This window comes from Myotis lucifugus, unplaced genomic scaffold (assembly GCF_000147115.1).
Source record: "Myotis lucifugus unplaced genomic scaffold, Myoluc2.0 scaffold_62, whole genome shotgun sequence".
Taxonomy (NCBI): Eukaryota; Metazoa; Chordata; class Mammalia; order Chiroptera; family Vespertilionidae; genus Myotis; species Myotis lucifugus.
The window spans coordinates 369,411-394,634 of NW_005871110.1; the positions used below are offsets into that span (position 1 = coordinate 369,411).

Here is a 25,224-nt window from a genome sequence, read left to right on the forward strand (position 1 = left end):
CAAATTCAAAATCAGTTGGTTTGATACAGAGCTCTACTTTTAACTACTGCAATATGCTATGCTATTGAATAAATACTGTAAGAGATTGGTAACCAAATGTAAGCTCCGTGAGGACAGGGTTTTCTTTTTCCATATATTTCCGTATCCAATGCCCAGAAGAGTGCCTGGCACATAGTACATGCTCAGTAAATGTGTGCAATGAAAGTTCAGTGATTGCATCTGGAGATGGCAACTATATTACCGAAGCAACAAGAAGACGGGAGACTTACTTTTCACCGACAACTCTTGTACCTTGGGAATTTTATACCATGTGCATCTACCACCTATTCAAAAAACGAATAAAATTAAAACAAAACAAAACAAAACAGGGACTGCAGGCAAGTCATTAGGCTGTGTGTTTCATTCACCTGAAAAGGTATTTTGACATATAAAGATCTGCCAGGTAGATACTAAGATGTGTATGTGTACCGGCAAATATCTGGCAAACATGGATAGGAAACTCAGTATTTTGCGATATTTGACCTTATTTACATCTTTAAGAGATGGAAGAGAAGAAATAAACTAAGGTAGAAAGCGTGAATTGCGCGTACTCCGCGGGAGCCGTCTTTAACTCGGTTCATATAGATTTGCGGTGGAGTGCGGGAAACGTGTAAACTCGGGCCGATTGTAACTGCGTATTACCAAATATTTGTTTGTAATCCACCCTTTTGGTGGATGGAACAAAACCATCTTATATTTTGGCGGGAAATTCACCCGCACTCCAAGTGAGATGGAAGAGAAGAAATAAACTAAGGTAGAAAGAAGGAGATACACAGTATTCATGTACTTCTGGCAGTTTCCCAGTGTTCTAAAGCAGTGATTCTCAACCAGTAGGATGAGTTAGCATCACATGACCCCAAGTGAATCTGATGCTCCGGGTCCAGGGACCACACTTTGATAAACACTGTCGAAAGGATCCTTACAAACGAATGGCAAGTCTCTAATGGCGGTATTGCTTCTACAGAATTAAATCTATTTTCCTGGTGGGAATTAATAGAATAAGTAAAACATCAGCTGCAGCAACTGAATTCAATGAATCGAGTGGAGTGTCTCCAAATTTCAGTGCATATATTTGTATCACCTGGAGACCTTGTTAAAATGCAGATACTGATTCCACAGGTCAAGGGAGACCCTGAGATCCTGCATTTATAACAAACTCCTGGGTGACCGCAACCACACTTTCAGTAGTAGGACAGTAGAGCACTGGACTGGTACCTATGTTATGAGTAAAGCCAACTATTGCCTTTGAAGCATTTAGTTTCTAGTAAAAACGTTAAGACCAGGGCACAAACAATAATACAAAACTGTACTACGACTCCTGCTGGCTACGATTTTAGTGCTTTGTATATGCTAGACACTGTGCTAACTGAGCATTTTATATGCATGTCTCATATGATCCTCAACCCTGTGAAGCAGGTACTATTATTTCCCTTCTATTGGTGAAAAAACAGATTCATAAGAGGTTTGCTTATTTTTCAAAACTCACATGTCTAGTTGGTGGTAGAGTCTAGGTTAGAACCCACACAGATGGCAGAACCCACACAGATGGCAGAACCCAAGCTCTTAACCACCACACCACAATGACAGAGTGCAAGAGAAATGACACAGTAGTACAAGAGCTCAGAGGAAGAGGGCATCACATTTGATTGAGTAGATCAGGTAATGTTCACTGGGGATGTGTGTGAGTAAAGATAGGGAGAAAGGAGAAAAAATGGGAAGTTGGCCATTCTGAGCCAGAGAACCATGCATGAGAGGGAAAGAATGAGAATGCTCCCAGGATGGCAAGCAGGCAGGTTTAGTGCAGTGATAGGCAACTGAGTTGTAGGAAATGGGTTGAGTAGGCCATATTTTTAGGGCCACTGAAATTGGATTACTATGCAAGTGACAAGCAACATATATATTCATTAGTTGCTAAAATTCAATTATTTGTTCATCTATATATATTGTTTTTTTACCCGAAGACCCAAAATCTCAAAGTTCTCCCTCTTCCTCTCCTGCTTTATTCCCTAATTCTCATTCTGCAGCATGAAGCAGGATAAGTAGTTGTATGCATTTAACAACAAAAAGAAAGAGGAACTGCCATTCAATGAGCACCTACTATATGCCAGTCACTGTTCTAAATGTTTCATATATTTTATTTCTTTTCATCTTCACAGCAGCTCTGTGTGGTATTACTAACCTTGTTAGAGATAAACCAAATAAGACCCAGCACATTTTATTTTTTGAAGGTTCAAATAAGAAACATAAAAATGCAAAAAAGCTTTGAAGAAAAATTATTTTCCATCAATTCAAAGCCTTAATGAAAAGATGTTTTTCTCCACTGACATTTAGACAATAGATTTTCACCATGGAGAATCCAAATGACTACATTTGCTCCCATGTCTTTTTCTCTCAACCCCTTGATATTGGCATTCTCAGAAAAGCAAGGAAATGTGAGCAGAAAGGAAAAGGAATACAATAAGTTTAGGACCCGGATCCACTCAAACTTTAGTTCTAGAAGTCTAATTCTTTCTTGGAGTCACACAATAGTTAATGGGAAAATTACTTAGATTCCGGATTGCACATATTTCACTTTGCAATTTGCACTCGAGATCAAGAGCTTGTATTAAGCAAGGCCTCCTGTGACTGTTCTGAGAGATGGGTACCAGGAAGCTGGGGATGTGCAGGTGACGGAACGGTGCCCTTTGCTTCAGGCGTTCCTGTGTGTAGCACAGGCACTTGTGTTTGGCTGGAGGCCCAGAAGGTGCTCATGACTCCAGTACCTTCTTGAGATGGTTGGAGACTCAGAGAGAGGCTGATGGCCCCAAGCCCAAGGTCAAGAATGGAGTGAGCGTTCTGTCCTGCCCCCTGTACTCTCCACTTGCCCTCCCAGTCAGGAATGAGCAGATACTGGGGTCTCACTTTAACCATTTGTTTTCCAGCACCTTCTGGCAGTAGGAGGGGGTTCTTTCAACACATAAACTAAATGCTGGAATATAACCTTTTTTTCATATGAGAACAATGGGGTAAGTTGAGAAAATGTTGAGATGAGCCATGAGTGGAACAGGTGGTCTTAAGAAGGCTGAAGAAGTGTGTGTCATTTTAGGGGATTCCTGTGCCGCTGTGGGAGGGCCAGCCTCCGCGGTCTTTCTTTCCCTTCTCTGGCATTATATGCTCAGAAGATCCTGGCTTCATAGGTGGCCAACCAGGAAGCAGGCTTGAATGGCAAAATTGGCACATCTCTTAGACAATAACAAGTTGCTGTTGTCCCACAGAACAAACGACTCTTGTGGCTCAGGCTGAGTTGTCTTTTTTTTAAAAGAGAATAAAAGTCAACTCGCTTCTTTACTCTTGAACATGGTGCTGTTCTTTGTGGCTAGATGTGCTTCTTTAAAAAAGCTGCATAGCAGTGTACTGCTCCTTCATTCAGGCTAGATAGAGTTGCTAAAGCACGCAAGCATGACTCAGTGTTGGAACTTTTCCAGACGTGGCAATGAAAAATGTCCCCTGTGATCTCGGCTGGGTTAATAAACAAACTCATCCCAGAAAAGCAAAAGAATCTAGTGTCTTTCCTGTGAAGAGGTAGAAAGAGACAATGTTGTGATAGAAGCTATCATTTTTCATTTTCTTTTCAATATTCCTTAATCCTAACCCAGAACTTCTCCTCAGGCATCTAAATAAGAGTGGACAGTACACTCACTGACTTGGTCAAATGGACACCTAAGACGAGCACCGGAACGCAGCTAGGAAGGGGTGCAAGGTTACTTACACCCTCCTCATGGTCTAAAATCTATGCCACTTGTAAGAAGACTAGATGATAAATAAACTACTAGCCACAAACTAGCCCATTTCAGGCACTGAAATGTTGGTTCTTACTTGCAGAGAAATTAGGTAGCTAAATTCAAGGTGGCAGTGTCCTGCCAATTGGTTCTTTCTTCTAGTCATTCTGTCTTAGTGATTCATCCATCCTTGACTCCAAAGCCGGACCTCCTTAGTCTCAGCTCATTACTTAGGTGCCTGAGGACCGTATGTGAAAAACAGGACCATGAGCGCTGTCCCCAGGTACCCTGTATACTTTGTGGGCAAGGTTTTGGCCTCTTCCTGCTCTTATATCCAAAGTGCCTTCCACTGTGCAGGGCAATACACACCTGCTTTTGGGTTTGTTTTATATTTCTGACCTAGAAGATGTGTATATACAAGGCAAAGATACCAAGCCTGTTGTCAGTTCTCATTCTCACTGTGGTTCTGGCCCAGATGGTCAGACCACCCTTCCCATTTGTCGTCCCCAGGTTCTCTACCCGCTCCTGTTCCTAGCTCTCTGCCATTCATCCTCAATGCTGAGGTTTCACTTTCTTCTCTGTAGTAAGGAAGCCAGGGGGAGGGGCTGGTCAGATTAGACCCACTTCCATACACAGCAGGTGAGACTTTCCACATAGATGGGCAGGGATTAGGATAATTTGGCAGGGGTGAGGGGGAGAAGCATGCTCAAAATTACAATGTGTTTTGGGCAAATGAAAAAACAGCCCATTGTCCTTAGCCAATAAGCATGCTTAATTCTGTGCCATCTCTTAAGACAATCCCTCTGCCACTCATTCCACAAGCTTCTTGGGGGAAAAAATACACTCACTGTCTGAGCTTTCTCCCCTACATTAGAACTACTTCTGAGTCTACATTCGCAATGTCATGGGCGTGTCAGATGCTGAGGTCACCAGGGAGCCGAGTATTGCCTGTGCTCATCTGACTAGACCTTCCCAGAGGAGTTCCTCCCAGGGCTTCCATGAGAACTCACTCTCTGGTTTCCTCCCTCCTCTGTTCACCCACTCCCTCTCCCATATCCTTTAACATTCCTCTTCCTCCCTCTCTTAAATGTCAATGCGCCCAGGGTTTTCTAGAACATTTCTCTTCCTCCCCATGCCCTGCCCTGGGGTCGGCATCCAGGACAGTGCGTGCTGGGCTCTGCCGTGGAGGCCTCCGCTTCTGTCTCTGACATTTCAACCAAAAAAAGTTTTCTGAATCTGGAACACGTCTTTCCAGTCTCCACCCGCTACCCCTCAAAGGTTCTGTTTGTCCAAATTCTATCTATACCTTAAAATGGTTCCTTCTTAAGACCTTCAGTGATCTCCCCTTCTTGCAAAATTCCTCGTCACTTTATCTACTCTTCCCTTACAGCATCTCATTGAGTAGAAAGTCGAAGCAGAAAAACAAAAATTCAATTCCAAATTCCTTAGTATGTGGTCCTGAAGAAATATCTTAAACTCTTTGAGCCTCAGATTCCTTGATGAAATTAGGACTAATAACACTTTAAATTAGGACTGAGTGAAAATTAGGAGTAATAACGGTACAGGCGTTACCCACAACCACTTCGACAAAATTAAGCAAGATAAGGTACCCGGTAACTAACGTTTCTGAGGTCTCTGGGCTAATCCCTTTATACGTTCTCTCATTTAAAACGTACAGTAACCCAACAGTTGTGGGACTGTTCCCTAAACTATCAGGCACCCCTGAGGTGAGAGCAGAGGTTCAGGACAGGGATTTGAGTATAAGCCCTGCACTGACTATGATCTTAATCAAGTGTCTTCCTTGATGGAACTGACTTTCCACCTCTAGAAAGTGGGAAAAACCAATGGCTCTACCTTAGGGGAATCACCGTGAGTGTTAAGAGACATCACGCATGAAATGTATGTAGCTTAAGGCCTCGCCCGTAGAAAGGGCTCCATAAACGGGTAAGTAGCTTGTTTTTGATGTTGAGAGTGTTCATTGATTTGGAATCCTGTGGAGGGAAGAGACAGGAAGTGTGTGGAGGCTGACCAGTAACACACTCATCCAGGAATGAGGGCCTCTAGGACAGTGACAAAGACAGCTCTGCCCCCCCTGGGGCTAACAGTCTAGTTTGGAAGAAAAGAAACAAAATCACTCACAAATTGTAAAACTACAGTCTTGGGCCAAATCCAGCCTGCCTCCTATTTCTGCAAATCAGGTTCTGCCACAGAGCCACGCCCATGTGCAGAGGTTTGGTCTTCTCAGCTTTTGTGCAACAAAGGCAGAGGTGAGTCACTGGGAAAGAAACCACGTGGCCTGAAAATGCTAAAATGTTTACCTTTGGCCCTTTACAGGAAAATGTTGCTGCCCCCGGAAATTTATGACTAAGACACTGAGATGAGCTTTAGGAAGAAATTTTAAAAAAGTGTGACTGAGAGGAGAGTGGAAAAGAGGGAGCCAGGGGCCACGTAGGACTTATCTACCTCGGAAAGGGACTGAGTTTTTTCCTAAGTGCAATGTAAAGCCTCGAGAGATGTTTACTTCAGTTGTGTATTTGTGCTATTTTGGGGTTTATCTGTATTATTTGTGGGGGGTGCCTACTTTTTTCATGAAATACAACTACACAGATAACTATGTAATATGTAAATGTATATTTTAACAAGCTGTTCATCCAGGTTAAGAAATAGAACATCGGCACGTCAGAAGCCTCCCACATCCTCATCCCAGTCACAGCCTCCTCCCATCATTAATCAATTTCTTTACGATATTCCTCTACTTGTTTTTAAAAAACAAAAACACAAAATCTCACAATATACTTTTACACTCTTAGCTGACTTGGATGAATTTTGTCTTTGCATTCTCCACAACCCAGCAACTACACTCCTAGGTTCCTACCCTACAGAAAGGCACGCATATGTGTACCAGGAAACATATATAAGAAGATTCGTAGCAGCTTTGTTTGCAAACTGGAAACATTTCCATTAATAGTAGAATGGATCATTTAATTATGGCATAGGTAGACAATGGAACATTAGACAGAAATAAAAATAAAATATAGCTATATGCAACAGCACGGGATGAATCTCAAAAACATAACTATAACTCTAAGCTCTGGAGGGTTTTAAGCTGGGGAATGGAATAGCATGGTACAACATATACTTATGAAAGATTGCCGAGGGCGCTGTGCAGACAGCTTGGTCTGTGGGTGAGAGTGGAAGTGGAGCCCTGGGAAGAGGCTCCTGCAGTCAGGATTCTATGGGAGACATGGGTGGGGTGGGGAGTGGGAGGGAAGGGGTGACCATGGGAGTGCAGAGGAGAGAGAACTCATATGTATTCTGGAAGTAGAGCTGATAGGACTTGCTGATGGACTGGGTATGAGTGGTAAAAACAGAGAAATGACACCTAACCACAGGTTTTGACTTGGGTAATAGACCTATTTACTGAGATGGAGAAGGGTAGGAAGACACACTGACTTGGAGGGGTATGTTTAGGGCATGCTGGGGTAAGGCATCTGTGAGAATCCAACGGAAACGTCAAGTACACAGCTGGGAAAGTGAATAGTGAGGATGAAAGTCAGGAAACAATTCCAATTCCAAAGATGGGATGAATTCTAGTTGAAAACAAAGGCCTTGGTCCCACACCACAGATCTTTTTCTCCATCTGGAAATTCCTTTAATTCATTATTTTTTGAGATGCAAGTACACCTTGGGGGAAGTCATTACAAAGCTGTCTGTCAACTCAATACATAGCCTAGGCCTGTGTCAATGGGAAGGGGTTTAGTGGAAGGAAAAAAGAACATGGCAGGCAAATTTTCTCCGTTCTGCCTGTTTCCAGAAATCTGTAACCCTAGCCTTCCCTTGCGTCCCCTTCTACTTTGATGCACCTCATCAAACATGTATTGAAGATCTGCTGTGTGCCAGACACTGTACTAGGTTCTGGGGCTACCACAGAGAATAAAGTCATCTGACTTTATCGCTAAGAGTGGCATGCAATTGTGTAATGTCTATTTGAAAGGTCAGTCATGAGCAGAGAAATATCAAGCAAAGGGCTAGATAATTTAAGAGGTATTTGTACAACGATAACATTTCAGGTGAAGAACAATTTCTGCATAACAACCACCACTCCCTTGAACCACCTGGGGCAAGCTAATCTCCAAGGCTTCTTTTCAGACCTAGAAAACTAAAACCATAAGAGTCTGATTTAGCTATTGGGATGTCAAGATTAGGATAGCAGGTCAGTCCCAGGCAGGAGAGGTCCTGAAGGGTACTTTCCTGGTGCCTTTCTTGACATCCAGCTTCAATATTCCCCAAAGTAATTTCTCCTAGTTTTTTGACTTCCAGATTGTGCCAAGTAAAATTCTAGTTGTTCTCCCCTGAGAATACTTGGATTAATATTTACTAAAATGACTTGCTTTTTGGTTCTTAAAGTGTATTCTAAATCATGTTTATATTTCTTTTGCTCGACCTTGCACCTTGGTCAGCATGTTTCTTTGGCCAAGAAGGCCAGACGAAGGGATAATATTTCTATTATAGTCTCATTAAGGCCTTTCAAAAATAATTCTTATTACCTTGTGATAATTTTGAAGAGCATTATTTATTCCCTTACCTATCCACATTTTTTTAAAGGAGTTTAAAAATAGCACTGGCCTGGTAGGTCAGTCAGCTAGAGCACTGTCCCAATATGCCACGGTTGTGGCTTTAATCCCCGGTCAGGGCACATACAAGAAAATAAGTGGGACACCAAATCATTGTTTTTTGTTGTTTTTCTCTCTCTCCCTTCGTCTCTCAAGTCAATAAATAAAAATTAAACAAAAAGAAGTTTAAAAATTCATTCTTGGGTCCTATAGACAAGAAAACAGATCATGTTAGAGTATCAGGGAAAGAGATCATCTAAAACCACAGACAGTCAGATCTGTCTCCTTGTCTAGCTCTGCCAGACCAGGGTATCACCTGGCTGGACAAGCCACTCAACATGTATTTGGGCGTTGCTCCCTCATGAGCATAATGAAGAGCATGGGCTACATGAAACTGACCCAGCCCTTTCCGGTCTTTGAAATCTGTGCATTTTAATTTGCTGTGGCTTCTACTGGGCACTGAACTTGGCACCAAGGTGAGCTGAGCATGACTCTCCTCATCCCTCATGCCACTCTAATATAGGATGGAATTTTATTACTTTATCGTATCTCAAACCCATACCTACTTGATAATAACTTCTACCACATGTGTATTTAGAGTCTTTTAATTTTAATATTTAGTGTCTGCACTTGGTCCTGAAGAGATTTTGCAGTTCTATCCAATTGGTAAGTACCTGAGAATTAAGTAATTCCTCCCAGCAAGTTTGCTCACCCAGTTGTCTCATAAATCTGTTCAGTAGAGTCACATTTCACAGAGCCGCCTCTTTGGGTTTTACTTTTCATGGCTTAATTCCATTTCTCTTATGTCCCATCTATAGTTCTTTATACCTGCTATGCAACCCAGTAGAATTATGAAAACTGAAATAACATTTTATAGATTTTAAAAAGTTTTACAAAAATACATTTTATAGTAATCTATCATTTAAAAGCAGTGTTCAACCTGCAGTCTTGGAGCCGTGCTGTGTTGGTGGCACCCGAGGGCACACCAGACTTGCAGAAAAAGCAAACCCGGAGGAAGCTGAGGCATGGCTGCTCAAGGGCCAGCCTGCCATGTGCAATGTTCCTCTGATAGTTAAAAAAAAAAAAAAAAAAGCCATGTTCAACTAAGACAATTTAAACCTTAATTTCAATTTTCTTTCTCCCTCTCTTCCCTTTCTCTTTCTTTATTTTTCTCTCTTATTTTCCCCCTTCCTTCCTCCCACCCTCTTCCTTCTCTCTCTCTCTCTCTCTTCTTTTCTTTTTTTTTGAATTACAAGCTGAATTGTAAAACATAAGAATCTAACTGGCACTAGAATCAAGATATTAATGTTGTATGTATATTCATTTTAATGTATGTAACATATTTTCTGGGAAAGAAGACAGGAGGGCATTAAGATACTTGTGACCTTGTCTAGCCCTTGTAAACAGAGGAGCTCTGTTACCCCTACCTGTGTAATGACTGGGCTTAACAACCGGCCTTAGATAAGGTTGCTTTATAGCCTTTTCTTCCTGGGTTCTGCTTCATCCTTTGTTCTACTCTGTAACTTGACTCCATTGTTCCTGGAGTCATTGGCTGATAACATTGTCTAGACTTGTTTTCCTTTTTTGGAGAAAGTAACCCCAACATTCTTTCCCCTATACTAATTTCTCAAAGTGGACCTAAGAAAGAGGAGAAATCAAAGAAGAAAGAAGAGAGACCACTGTTCTGTTAATATTTCACTCAGTTTTTATAATTTAAAATGACAATTATATTTTCCCATTTTACACATCCATTCATCTTTTCTTTCTTGAGAAAAACTGACAGCATATACTTCTATTATTTTTATTGGCTTTAAAAAGCTGCTGATACCGTTGGCACACTGGGTTACCAGAGTAATGATCTCTTACTAGAGCTTGTAGAGAGACATTTTCACAACATGTGGTTTCGAGGAAATAAACATTTGCCACAGTTCCTCGGGCTTACTGGACAGGCAGCCCCTAATCCAATGAAAGTGGTGAAGTTCTGGCCAAACTGTCAGGCAAGTGAGTCAGAAGTAAAAATTATCATTAAGATTGTAGAGACCTTTCAGAATTAACATTTCTAAATGACTTGTTTTGGGATTTGGAGTAATTATAGAAGTGCTAATTTCCGCAGCAAAAAAAAAAAAAAAAAAAAAAAAAAAAAAAAAAGATGTATTATATGATAGGGAAAATGTAGCTTACTGGAGCTCATATAAGCAAAATTTAGGGACTTTAGCTGACAGTAATATTAATATGACTCAAATTACATGTAGATTACAATCTCAAACGTATCTTAATCTTTAATAATAGATTTTTAATATCATCCAGGGACAAAGCAATAACTCTTCTACAGTCTGCTGGGATCGCACCACATGTAGAATATTGTGTTTAGTTCAGGCCACCTCAATCGAGATGGCTTTCCCTGAGGCACATTAAAATGTGCACAGGAGATTGAGTATGACAGTGAGGGACAGTGGAAAGAAGTGGTGATAACATGCCCTGAGAAAAAAACCCAAGAAGAAATATGAGAACTGTTTTTAAATATTGAAAGGATTGTCACATAGAAGAGGCAGATTTTGTTCTAAATAGTGCCAGATATATCAAGAGCCCGGATCAATGAGTGGAAGCTGCAGAATACTCAATAAAGAAGAAACTTTAAAGTCTGAGCTATTCATAGTGGAACAGGCAGTTTGGAAACTGGGGAATTCCTATCATTTGGGGCATTAGGAAAAGAAACTCCTAAGCAGAGGGTTCTATGGAGGTAATTCCAGCACTAGATGGTTGTTGTTCAGATTGTGACTTTTAAGGAAAACCTTTTGACATTAAATTTTACGACATTATGAAATCACAAGCCATTTGACTCCCACAGTCCCCGCACATACCCCAACGTGTTTAAGGGAAGATGGATAAAATGAGAATTAAAATTTTCTTATTAATTTCAAATTCCCAAACTGAGATACATCTAAAGGAAATGATTGTCATTTCTAGTTAAACCGCTAGATCAAGAATCTTCAAATGAAGAGATGCAAAATTTCTCCTTTTTTGAAATGATTTGGTTAGTTATCTACACGAATGAGGCAAATTATATAGTCCATTCAAACGTGGCTTCTCATCAGTGAGGCTATTTTGGGATAGTATGTTAAAAACTAGCAAATTTTTAGGTCTGTGATTGTCATATTATATTTCATAATAATTTCATTAGAAGAACTTACTTCTGATATCATGGGCTGCCTGTGTACAGATCTATGTGAGAATATCATTTTTCTTGTTTCTCCTGCCTGCCAGAAATTACTCTGAAAATGTGGCATTAGAAGGCATTGAAATATAATATGACAGGAAAGCATATTACTAAAGATGATACAAATATTACCTATTTGGGGACATAAACATATAGCTGATGTTTTAGAGGAAAAGAAAGAAAAATGAATAAACCCTTTAATATTTATCCAAACAACATTTACAATCAATGAGACATATCTTTCGAAATCCATAATGACCACCAAGAATTAGTCCTCTGGGTGTGCGGTCCCCACCACAGACTAACACTGGGCAGCCATTGTACACCAAACAGTTAAAGTGACTTTGGATCAGGTAGATTTTTCCACTATTTACATTTCCAATTAAATTTGTACAAATCAAAGAAGGAACAATAATTAAAATGAGGAAGTTATCTAAAGGCAGAGAAAGACTAGCAACACCAAGACTGATTCAAGAGAAAAATACTACATGCAAGATGGCAAATGGAGGGAGCAATAGATGGAATGTAGTTTTGGAAAGTCAAATGGTGCAAGAAAGAAACCTAAACATAACATACATTATATAAGTAAACATTTAATTATTACAGCAAAACTCCATGACTTGCCATCTTTATAATATTCATGGTAAAAATGCTAGTTTCCCAGAGCCTTTTAAAGATGTCAGTAAGTAATATAATCTATACATTTTGGCCTGGTCAAATATTGATTTTTAAATAAGACAGAAGACAAATCGTTTCTTTTAAGCACATGAAGTATAACTATAATCATTTATATTTTTATTTCTTTCATGAAATCAATATTGAAAATTTATATTTTGAAAGTAATTTCGTTCAGGTTGAGTTTTCATTATTAGTCCAAGATCAAAAGGTGCTTTTGCTAAAAAGCATAGGGAAAATCTTAGAATGGGGAACCGATTCCTTACCTATAAAGAGACTTTCACTTGCTTATTTGAAAATATTTTAGCTATAAGTTTTAATCAGTTTTCCCTTTCGAGATTTTCAGATGTAAGCAATAAAAACATCAATTTCCTGCTTAATAGAAACAAATAGAAAGAGACGAATCCAGATAATTAGCGGGACTTGTATTTTTAAGCTGGAAAATGGGTTCAAGAACTGATTCAGAGAGATTAAAAGAAGATAATCAGTAACACCAAATATGCACTGTTTAAATGACACATAAATTAATAATTTCAAGATAAAATGAAAAGTTAGTAACTCAAGGAAGTGTTACATTTCAAAGATAAGAAATGGAAGATAAAGATGGTAGTTAAGTGTCATCACAATAAAAAATTGCAAATACCTTCTTCAACATCTGAGATATATTCGCCATCACTGAGCATTTCAGGGGCGTTGGCTTTACGAACTGCATGATTAAGTGAACAATGTAAGTGGGTGGAAAACGTAACCTGTTGATACTACAACAACATATTCTAATGTTTCTGAAAACATTTTTGCAATGAACTTTCTTCAGGAAACAAATACACAGTCACTTAATTATTATGAACTCAAAGGAGGTTCTCATACCTTCGTCATCAGACATATCAAGAACTTCATTCATTGTTTCTGGAACATTCATTTTGTGCTTCTCTGTGACAGTCTGGTAACAACAACAAAAAAGCAGTGACTTCAGAGTGAGGACAGTGCATGTTTTAACAAGACTCTTTCTTTCTTTCTAAATTAGTTGGCTTATTATTAGTTGGCGTATGTGTTGTTATCCTAAAGCCGCCACGTATAAAATGACATCACGATGTCCCCCAGTAACTCTAAGGTCCTGACCATATACACAGCTGAGAACAAACACAAGGTGAAACAACTTTAGGGACAAAGCACACCAGCTTAAAAGGCTGAAATCCCTAGTAAGGCTTTTCAAAGGAAGAGGAGAGAGAGATCGCCTGTACTTTTTCCTGGTCTGATGAATCTGCTGCCTCATCCTACTAAATAAATGTCTTGGCTGAAGATAAACCAAATGAATGGCAAGAAATATGTGTCTTCACTACTTATCAAGCCAGCCATATATTTTGTCTTCCCTGTGTCATCTTAATTTCTAGAATAGATCTTTATGAAGATTGCATAAATTACTTGATTTACTGAATATATATGTGTATATATATATATATATATATAAATATTTTAGAGGTAATGCATTTGCAAGATCATTTTAACCTCTACAAAAATATCAGAGAACGGTATAGTGTAGGCAAAAGCCCTGCTGAATCTCTTACTTGCTCTGATAACTTTTGACCTATAGAGACTGTATCCATCCAAATACTCCGACAGCATTACTTGTTAAAAAATCTCAATGACTTAATGTTTTAGTTTCAAAGAGTCCTCTTTTAACTCTGAGCACATGAAAGACTACGGAACAAAGGCAGGTACACATTTAAATAAGGCAATTGAAATAAAAACTACACCGTTAACACTCAGAAAGGGTAAAAGCCCCAGCTTCTTATAGCAGTTCTTACCAATTCTTGGTAAATGTGACTGCACACCCTGTCCTCAATTATCCTGTTGAAATACAGCACTATCTGTGTTGTATTTGAAAAGATTGAACATAAGCATTCACTAATTAAGAAACACTATCTGTGTTGTGTTGTAAAGATTGAACATAAGCATTCACTAATTTAAAAAAGGGAAACAGATCTGAGTGATCGATGTATTCTGCTCATTACTACTCAGGGAATTGAGTATTTTCAACAATACAATTTAAACACCTTCATTCATATCTCTTCCAGCATGTAACACTGAACTTAAACATTTTTATAAATAAACATTTTATTTGGAACAGTTTTAGATTTACAGAAATATTGTAAAGATAGTATAGAGAGTTCACCAAGTTTCTCCTATTATTAACATCTTACATTATTACAATTAATGGTACATTTATTACAATTAATGAACCAATATGAAGACACTATTACTAATTAAAGTCTATATTCAGATTTTTTAAAAAATTTCCACCTAATTCTGTTTTAGGATCCCAATCAGGATACCACATTATCTTTGGTTGTCATTTCTCCTGGTGGCTGTGACTTTCTCAGACTTTCCTTGTTATTAATGATTTTGACAGTTTTGAGGCCAACTGATCAGGTGGTTTGTGGAATGTCTCTTTACTGGAATTTGTCTCATGTTTTCCTCATGATTAGACTGAGGTAATATGGTTTGGAGAGGAAGACCACAGAGGTCGAGTGCCATTTTTATCACATACCATCAATATGACTGGGTGGTGTTGACGTTAGCCTTCCTCACCTGGCTCACGCAGTGCGTGCCTGGCATCTCCATGCAAAGTCACTCTATTCCCTCTGCCCCTTCCACGCTGTTTTCTTCGGAAGGAAGTCACTATGCTCAACCCTGGCTTCAGCAGCTGGGAATTACTAGTATATCTATCCCGTCAGCGTGTGTAGGCTCAAAAATTAGAGTTCTTTTGCCTGAGAAATGTGTCTCTTCTTCCATACTTACCAGTCACTTACTTACCAGAATGGACTCAGGGCTATTTATTTGATACTTTGCACTGTACCCCAGGACTGCTTTTTTACATTTTTGCTCAAACTGTTGCAGCTTTCAGCACTGGGGACTCTTTCCATTGATTCCTGTGTCCCTTTGACATGTCCCCATCATTTTTGTGTGTGTACTTATTTACTTGTTTATTTGGGGTGGAGGAGGGGGATATTTCCTTATTATTATTATTTTTAGGCACTACCAGATGTTCCCAGCTCATTTATATATCTCCTACCCTAGTTCTAGCTGGATCAAGCCATTTCTCCGAGGAGCCCTGGTTCCCTTTATAAGAGAATGGAATTCGAATCTGTTATGCCCAGATTTCAAGATTCCCAAGAAACCACATCAGGGAGCCAGCCAATCCGATGCAAAAGCATAAGAATCTGTATTTCAAGCTAGCTTGAGCTCCCGTCCACCAGACTCACCGACACAACGGCAAACCAAGTGGCTGAGAGAGCGAACCCCCGCGTAGAGACGGGCTTTATGGGGGGGGGGGTTGGAGTAAGGGGAGGAGAAAGGACTGTGCTCTGCCACCTGGGTGTGGCTAGCAGAGTAGGACGCAGCCCCTACCCTGGGGCAAGATGGAGGACCTAGCCCTCGCCCTTTCAGAATCATAGATCTGGCTTGCTGGCGTGGCTCAGTGGTTGAACATCCACCTATGAACCAGGAGGTCACAATTCGATTCCAGGTCAGGGCACATGCCCCCGTTGCAGGCTCGATCCCCAGTATGGGGTGTGAAGGAGGCAGCTGATCAATGATTCTCACTCATCATTGATGTTTCCATCTCTCTCTCCCTCTCCCTTCCTCTCGGAAATCAATAAAAAATATATTTAAAAAGAAAAGATTGAACATAAGCACTAATTTAAAAAAAGGGAAACAGATCTGAGTGATAGATGTATTCTGCTCATTACTATGCAGGGAATTGAGTATTTTCAACAACACAAACACCTTCATTCATCTCTCTGCATACCAGCTTCCATATAGTCAGTTTCCCTTGCTGCGCCTTTCTCAGAATTGCCACATCTTACACAGTGCTCCTATGGAAGGCAGCTTTCTTTTTAAAAGGCATTTTTAAAAACTAAAGTTTGCTTCTGGAACAATGGGGCCCCAGTAACTGGCTGTGTGAAGGTCTGCCTCTGGTGGAGACAGCGCTGTGTTTAGGGAGTTTAAGGTCAGACTCCACCCTGAATAGCTCGATCCTCCTGTAAACTGGATCACATGTAACTGCCGCAGCAGGGCTGACAGGGTGGTGTCTCAGCTTGAAATACAGTCTCACATACCAGAGCTGGGCTGAGTCTTAGGGACTGGGATGGACTCTTTTCTAGTCAGTGTGAGAACTCCATTTAGTCAAAGCCTCATTTCTCCCATTAGGCCAACTGAATCTTTCCTGTGAGCATGATTCCTGTCTTCTCTCTGAGGCAGAAACCAACTAGGCTGATGAGGTTGAGTGTGAAATGGCTTTGGCCCCAAATGCGGTGTGTCCTTCATTAGGAATCTGAGCCTTGATATCCACCTTTCAGAAGATTTCCTGAGGCTATAACCTGACTTTCTCTGCCTGTAACTTTATTTTCTCCTATAGCTTTTCTGGTATCAAGGAAGCACGTGGAACTTTCTGAATGGGTGACAAAGTCATTTACATTCAATCAAATTAGATTGGATTTTGAACTGTACTAGGAGTTTCCATTCTCTAACATTGAAGTAGAAGTCTTATATATAGGGTGTTCCAGAAAAATGTATACACACACTTTGAATAAAGTCAGTATTCATTAAAATACATTTCATTTTTAAAATTGAGCTATTATTAGCTGTTTCAGCGTCTATACATTTTTTGAGACACCCTGATTTTGCTGCAGTGACTTCACATCTAGCATGGTGACAGCTCACCATTGTTTACTACCTTGTCCTCCTTCCTCTCATTCCCCACCCTAGAAAGAGCTACATGAGATGTCTATAAAATTAAGGATATTACATTATTTGTTTAAATTCTTTTCTTGAGAATTTAATAATAGATAATCAGATAACGAAACACTCAAGAGGTATGTGAAAGTAACATATGGGAATCTGGAAGAAGATAAAGGTGGGGGGGATAAATGGATATGGAAGGAGACCTGACTTGAGGTGGTAAATACACAATACAATATACAGATGATGTATTGTAGAATTGCACACCTGAAACCTATATAATTTTATTAACAATGCCACACCAATAAATTCAGTAAAAGAAAGAAAGAAAGAAAGAAAGAAGAAAGAAAGAAAGAAAGAAAGAAAGAAAGAAAGAAAGAAAGAAAGAAATCATGCTACTCCATTAAAGCTATTGTTTTCTTTTTCACCCATTATCAAACTTCTCTCTTGTAATTAGCAGGCTTATTATTTAGTTTCTAAAGCATGTAGATAGTCAAATAACCAAATTTACAGATTGCTAAAGAGCACCTCAACCAATGTGTGAGAGCACCTCAACCAATGTGTGTGTATGTTTTTTTAAAAATTGATTTGAGAGAGAGAGGAAGAGAGAGAGCGAGCAAGAAACCTCGGGAAAAATCCATGTGAGAGAGAAACATCTATTGGTCGCCTCCTGCACACCCCCTACTGGGGATCAAGCCAGCAACCTGGACACAGGCCCTGACCAGGAATTGAACTGGCAACCCTTTTGTTGCACAGGATGACAGCCAACCAACAGAGCCACACTGGCCAGAACAACTTCTGTGTTTTCTATGAAGCCCTGTGTATACAAACTGTCTGCAGATGTGAACTGTGCCTTCTTTCAGGACGGAAGGTGATAGATGAGAAAAGGAGGCAGAGGTAGTAAGTCCAAGTATTCCAGAGTCTTAAATTTACCATGTACAGAGTCAATGCCAGGCCTTGTGTTGAGTCATGTGGTCAGGAATTATTCAAATAAGCCTCTGATACGGTGCAATATCTGCTCTTGATTCCAAAGTTACCAAATCCTGCCGCAGTTTGTAAAGAAATATCTGCTAAATAAGGCCTCCTAGTAAAGATTCACTTAAAATTTTAATAAAGCAGCTACTGTTTTCCCTATGAAAATCCAATAGGTGAACGGAAGACAAGTGAAAGTGGTGGTAAAAATCAATTTGAGCCTATCTCTAATGTTTCATGTTATAACAATCTCATTTTTATAATAATGCTAACAATGTATCTATTAATCATTTGTGAGTTTAAAAATTGTCAAAGAACCAACTCAGAATGCTCCATTTTCTTAAAGTGCCAAAGAAGGATGCTAAAACATTTCTGCCTACACCTCATTCAAACTTTTAAAAAATAGCCAAATGAATAAATACATTTAGCTTTATATGGAATGACAAACTCTATAGCTCCAAATGCAACTTTTAAAGGGGTATTTTTAGTGTTTTCAAGTTTTCTTAATATCAGAGATGAGAGTTTTGCTATGCTAAAGTGCCAACCATGAGGTGACAACCTCTGGAAACATGGCTCGTAGTCTATGAACAGAGGAAAGAGGTTTCATCTCTGCAAAGCCCAGGAAAGATCTACTGTCTGAGAAACGTCTTAAAAGATCCACTGTCTTAAGATAGCCAGGCCCGGCGTCCACCACTCACCGTTGTGGTAATGGTCTCCTCAGTCACAACCTTCAGCGTGTCCACCACTGAGATGTAGCCAAGCCTGCGGGCAATGGCGAGGGCAGTGTTCCCATTCTGGCAAGAGGGAAACGGGAACAAGGAATTAGCCAGGAATTCCACGTGTCTCAGTGCCTGTATGTGTGCACCTGTCTCACCCGTACAAATCCTAAGACCAGTGTCTCCACAGCCCATTCCATTGCCACGTGCAAAACAGTTTCATCAGACATACTTTGCAGGAAACCCACCTAACCTGTTCCTACTCTTATAGCAGAGTCTGAGCTGCTACAGACTGAATCCAAGAGGTTCTTAATGTCCTAACGAATCAAGGAAACAAACGCATATTTCTTCTTCTTATGTACTTCCCACCAGGGGGCAAGGCAATCAGTAGTTTTTGAGCGTGAAACACTAATCGCAACTCTTCCTCTGGACAGCTCACAACAACATAATTATTAGTATTTTCCTTTTCCCTTCATTCTGCTGAATGCTTGCTCATGCCTATGCATGAAAGGAAAGAAAAACAACTGTGGTGCACAATGAAAAATGTGAGAAGATCCTAGTGCCCAGGCCCATCTGCCTTTCCCTAGCTGGCCCTCGGCTCTTACCACAGTGAGTTCATTGGGGGAGGCATTGTTCTGAAGCAAGACGTTGATTATATGTGTATGTCCTTGTTGAGCTGCTTGATGCAATGGCGTATACCCATTCTGTAGAAGGAAGGTGGAAGAAATGACTCATTTCCTCAGACACAATCAATGATTTCGGTGGACACAAAGGAGAAAGGAGTTTACCTTTGTTTTGGCATTAACTTTTGCAGAATGCTGGAGCAGGAAATTAACAATCTTGTTGTTTCCATAGTGGCAACCCACATGGAGTGGGGTGTATCCCATCTGTAATTACATATTTTTAAAAAGAAACATCATAAATACACTTTTAGTAGCAGTCATCCCAATTAGAAGCAAAATTGTTACTTAACCTTTTTTTTTGAGCTGACAAAAATAGTTTTTCCCTATAAAAACAACACCACCAAAACAAAACCAAAAACACCCTTGATAATTCTCAGAGCTAGTCTTAGGTGTAAACAATAATACCATCTCACATGAAAATAGTTACCCATATCACTTCCCAAAGTACTCTCTTGCATTAGCTAATTCTAGTCTCAACAACGTTTCAAGACTGAACGGAGAGATGAAGTGACTGGCAGCCTGGATAGGCTGATTCCGTGGCTTCTTGGGGAGGGGTCAGAAGACTTCTATGGAAAGATTTTGACTAGAATTTATTGAGAGTGTAATAAATAAAAACTCTAATCTCTGAGAGTGTAAAATCAAGGTTACAAAATGAAGGGGCTAAATGATAATACGAGTCAGTAGGTGATTATCAGGATGCATGACAGACAGAAGGAAGCAGAGCCATACTAAAGCTGAAGAGGCTGCTGTGAGTGAGCTCAGGTCTGAGAAGTCTGAACCTGGTCCAGGTACACATGCTCCAGTTACAGTGTCCTGCCTGGCCAGCCACAGTACAGTGTGAAGACCACCGATTTAGACAAAGCGCTGGATTGTTTCTTAGATGAATATCAACGGATGCCTGAGGGGTTATAAATTCTATCAATTTAAAAATACATAATGTGTGTATGTGTATTCTAGACAATGATTTTTAATTTGTTATTTATTTTATTGATTTTTGAGAGAGAGAGAGAGAGAGAGAGAGAGAGAGAGAGAGAGAGAAACGTCGATCGGTGACCTCCTGCATGCCCCCTACCAGGGGACTGAGCCTGCAATCTGGGCATGTGTCCTGACCCAGAATCAAACCGGCAAACTTTCAGTACACTGGACAACACCCAACCAACTGAGGCAGGGTGACAATGATTTCTTAAAAATAAGGATACTCCAGATATTTTGGACATTTTGTAACAGACACCACCACACAGCTAAGAGGCAGAGAGATGTTTCTCATAGTGCATCATTTGTAAAGGGCAGAAAAGATACGTACTTCAAAAATATTATAATAAGTGCAAAAATGATTACTAACTGTGACCTGAGGTAGTGAGGGGGGGGAGGGGTTAGGAGCAAACCCCGTAGAGTCTAAGATTCAACCTGAGGGGTCATGGGTGCAAACTGAGACCAGAAGGTGCTCGCACCCTTTCCTCTCCTCCAACCTGCCCTTGAGAATCACTACCATGCCTCCTCACTGAGTACTGGATGTTTTGAGGCAAAATATATTGAGAATCTTAACCCTGTCCATGCCTTCTAGAAGTTTGCATCTAAAAATAGAGAGGTAGCCAAAAAAGTGTGCACATGTGTGTAAGTGAACACAGGGTGAATACATTCACCATGAAATTGCAAATTCCTAGAGATTTATTTTTTAATATATTTTTATTGATTTCAGAGAGAAAGGGAGAGGGAAAGAGAGACAGAGACATGAATGATGAGAGAGAATCATTGATCGGCTGCCTCCTGCAAGCCCCCCACTGGGGATCGAGCCCACAATCCATGCATGTGGCCTTGACCGGAATTGAACCCAGGACCTTCAGTCCATAGGCTGATGCTCTATCCACTGAGCCAAACCTGCTAGGGCTAGAGATTTCTTTTTAACCAAGCAATTCAAGCAAAATAATGAATATACACTAACTCCAATTAAAAATGCTTTTATTTTCAAAATGTAAAAAAGTAAGGAGAAACCATTCAGCCACTACCAGTGGTTTCTCTGTACAATGCCAAGCCACCTAGGAAGGCATTCAAGGTTAAGGACAATGAGATTGTTTCGATTTGAAAAGTTTGGGAGGGAAAGAGTGAAGGGAGAGCAGGGCAACTCAGCCACCAAATGGGGTCAAGGAGTCTCCAGGACACAAGGAGTTTCAGAGAAGGAAGAGGGGAGGAGCTGGCCTGCTTGCACAGCTCTGCCTAGGGCTACCTCCCCCCTCCTATTTTAACACAGTTTAGAAAGCTTAAAGGATCTTGCCTGGTCATGTCTCTCTCGGGCAGCTTCTGTTTCATAGAACACAGTATGTGTGGAGGAGCCACCGCCATAGAGCCAGAGCCATACCTAAAGTTGGCTTTATCTGTGCGGCCCCATAAATCCAGTCTAGATTTGATGTCTGCACACCTTTTTACCTGGCTAATTCCTGGTGATACTCCTCTACTATCAACATCTTCACTATCTGTCCATACACCTCAGCATCTGTCTATATTACACACAAAAGTCTCTGCATTCATAACAATATTTAATAAGCATTCATTTTTATGTAAAAAATGTGACACATAGAAGAGTTCTATTTTAGAGTCGATAAAACAAGTTTGATATGCAGAGGTAACAAAATTAAGCATGAAAGAAAACGTTCAGGGAAATGAGGGGACTATGAAGTCATATCATTGATGATGACACTAAACATCCATTTTCTTATCTGAGCTTAAAATTGTGGCATTATGTGAGATTCATCTATCTATTTCTTAGAAGAGCTATTTTGGCAGAGAGAGAGAGAGAGAGAGAGAGAGACCCCAGCAACCATACACATCATAATGAATTTAGCAAGTAGTAATAGCTGAATAAAATTGAATTTATCCTTTTTCATAGACTAGGCCTGCACGAAGTTAGAGATCACAAATTACTGAAATTTTTAATATGCTTTTTTTACATCAGTTACAAAAACTAAGAAACGTACCAGTTTTCACACTTTGCCCTTGGAGGGTGGATCTGTTGTGACAAGGACCAATAGCGCTAACACAGAAAGGTATTGATATGCCGCTAGAACAAAATGCCCGGGCCATTCAAGATAAAGGCATCTGGGTACCAGAATCAGAGACTTTAGGGTCCCTTGAACAGATGTACATGGGAAATATTATGTATAAAAGATACAATGGAGGAATTTGCTTTTTCCCCTAAAGAACTGTACTTGCGTCCATACAGGAGCCACTAAGAGACACATTGTGTGGGCACATTCTTTCTGTCTACCTTGGTCTGGGCGTCCACGTGTGCCCCTTGGTTGACGAGGACTTCGGCCACATTCACTCTGTCTTCTTGAGCAGCCAGATGGAGTGGGGTCAGGCCACTCTGCAAAAACGTCCAAGTACACAGGCATGTTTGCGAAGCATTTCATAAATTCCAGGGGAGAAAGCCTAGAATTTCTAGGTTAAAAAACTCTGGAGAATAAGTTTATACACGAGCACTGGGGCAACATTGTTATCTACAGGCTTAATGAAAAATTTCAAACACTCAGAAGGGAAGGGAACAGACAGACTCTGCACTCATTACAGCGTCAGCAAGTAGCAAGGTTTTCTTACACTTGGTTCATTCAGCCCTAATTCCTTTTCTCCCCTTTGCATAGTATTTTAAAGCAATTCACAGACTTTATACCATTTCTTCTACATACTTCAGTGTTCACCTTAAAGACTCTCTCCCCCAAAAAATTATGCAATTTTAATACATCACCAGTGGTACTAGCTTTAGCAAAAAAAGATTAAAATAAAAATCATTTATAAATTGAATATTGATATACGATAATATTTCCCCCATTCAATTAATACTCAAAGCTGACAAATACTTTCTATATGTTGTTTCTGGGTAAGAAGGATGGCCTGTGAAATGGAATATAAATGCTGTATCATGAGAATTTCCAGGTCATTTAGATGGTGTATGGGTTTAATGAGACTAAATATTTGAAACGGACTGTACCGCAGAATATGCCGACTACATCGCTGTTCTGATGGAAAAAAATTACTAGGACTATGCCCTGGTTTAGAAATCTTCGGTGTTGTGAAGAATTTTTCTCATAAATAATAAGAGAAAGTAAGTAGGTAAAGATGCTTCTAGATTATTTCCTTTCCTCCATTATGAGCACAGAAGTGAATATTGCAGGCCTTTGTCCTCCCACTTTGCCTATGTGCAATGAGAACACCAGCCTGTTCTATTTTCCAGAGAAAAGTACTGGACCAAAAGCAGCGCCAGAAAGGGTTCAGCCCCCTTCCCATCTCACGGCACACATAAACAGAGCGGTGGTTATTCCGAAAAGTGATTTTCAACCTTTTCCATCTCATGGCAGACATAACCTAATTGCTAAAATTCTGCGGCACACCAAACAAGGTATTACATTTTTTGCTGATCTGACCAAAAAAGGTATAATTTTCATTCATTCACACTGATGGCTATTGTTGTGTTGGCTGTTGCCATTTTTTTATTTGACAACCTAAGGGAAAAGAGGTCAGTGCCCCGGACTAAATAGTCGGGTGTTGCATGTCTTAAAAATTCCTGCGGCACACCAGTTGAAAATCGCTAGTCTAGATTCTGCACGTTCTTTATTTAGGGGTTGCTATTCTGTCAAACCAAGGACTCCGGGAGGGTAAACCGCATGACTTTTTGATTTTCCCCCTGCTTGACTTTTCAATAATGTCTATAGAATTTTGAAGGAGGCTGACTCAGACTGAATAAAGGGGACATATAAAACGGAGGACTGATGCATTCACTTGAACTCCCAAGAAAAATAAGCCAGGGCCCCAGTGGCACCACCCAAGATTGACATGGTCATAGAACAATGTTCCGTGTTCTGCTCTAGAGGAAACAAGTATTGTTAGCCGTAACATTTTGTGAAAGTGTCATGGTCACCTATTCTAAGTCTGAGGCTTTTTGAAACTCGGAAGACACTTCACTGGGGTTACCAGCACACTTGGGGACATGTCCCACTCTCTCGTGTTGCCCTGTCTATTTCCTGCACACTGTGGGTGACCATCTACCTATGACAGAGTCATTTTCAACTTCCTCAGGCTTCCTTCTCCCCATCTCACAAAGGCCTCATTGTTACCTTTATGTGCACACCTGCTCTCTAAAGATCATCATAATCCTGCATTTCAACTCTGTCTTTTTTTCTTGTCTGTCTTCCTCAAACCACTGGGAGCTTGTTGAGGCAGATACTGTACGTTTAATCTCTATATAACCAGCGTTGAGCATCGGTTTTTAATCCACCTACTAATTGATGGAATCAGAGGACAAAAGCAAACATCCTTTAGGTAAAACAGGATATATTCGATAAAGAAAATTTTATTTTTATACTCATGATTTTGGTAAAAAAGTTTTTAAAAAATAATGTGATCGTTAAAATAGTCTCAGTTAAGCTCAGAAGTGACCTGTTAATCTTTTATGGGGTTTTGACCATTGCTCATTTAAAAAATGACATTTATTGGGGAAAGAGAAAACACCCCCAAGTCAGATTAACCACAGCTCTGTCTAATATTCTATTTGCTTTATAAAGAAATATAGCTACTGTGGTCTATACAATCCATGTGGGAAAATAGCAACATCAAAATAAAAATCAAAGCAGATCAGACACTAGCACTTTAGCAGTAACTCAAGTTCACGGTCTTCCTTAAAACTGCTGGGAACTACTGGTTACCAGTAACAAGAGAGGTAAAACAAAGTGTTTCATGCACGAGAAATTTTCACAAAAGCTATTTTTTGTGGGGGTTAATATTTACTTTTTAGCAAGGAAACAACGTCTGGTGTTAAATGGG

The 25,224-nt window shown here is 40.0% G+C and overlaps 1 protein-coding gene and 1 non-coding gene across 2 annotated transcripts in view; one reads left to right on the forward strand and one right to left on the reverse strand.

Moving 5' to 3' along the window:
- Nucleotides 1–25,224, reverse strand: part of ANK3 (ankyrin 3) — a 202,674-nt gene that overhangs the window by 97,710 nt on the left and 79,740 nt on the right. The window contains exons 17-23 of the mRNA XM_023754603.1: nucleotides 22,676–22,774; nucleotides 19,519–19,617; nucleotides 19,336–19,434; nucleotides 18,713–18,808; nucleotides 13,170–13,242; nucleotides 12,946–13,008; nucleotides 270–323 (exon numbers count right to left, since the gene is read on the reverse strand). Coding sequence (XP_023610371.1) covers nucleotides 270–323; nucleotides 12,946–13,008; nucleotides 13,170–13,242; nucleotides 18,713–18,808; nucleotides 19,336–19,434; nucleotides 19,519–19,617; nucleotides 22,676–22,774 — 583 coding nt within the window. The remainder of the gene's footprint in view (nucleotides 1–269; nucleotides 324–12,945; nucleotides 13,009–13,169; nucleotides 13,243–18,712; nucleotides 18,809–19,335; nucleotides 19,435–19,518; nucleotides 19,618–22,675; nucleotides 22,775–25,224) is intronic.
- On the forward strand, nucleotides 9,348–9,498 carry LOC111826249. The gene has a single exon (XR_002829532.1).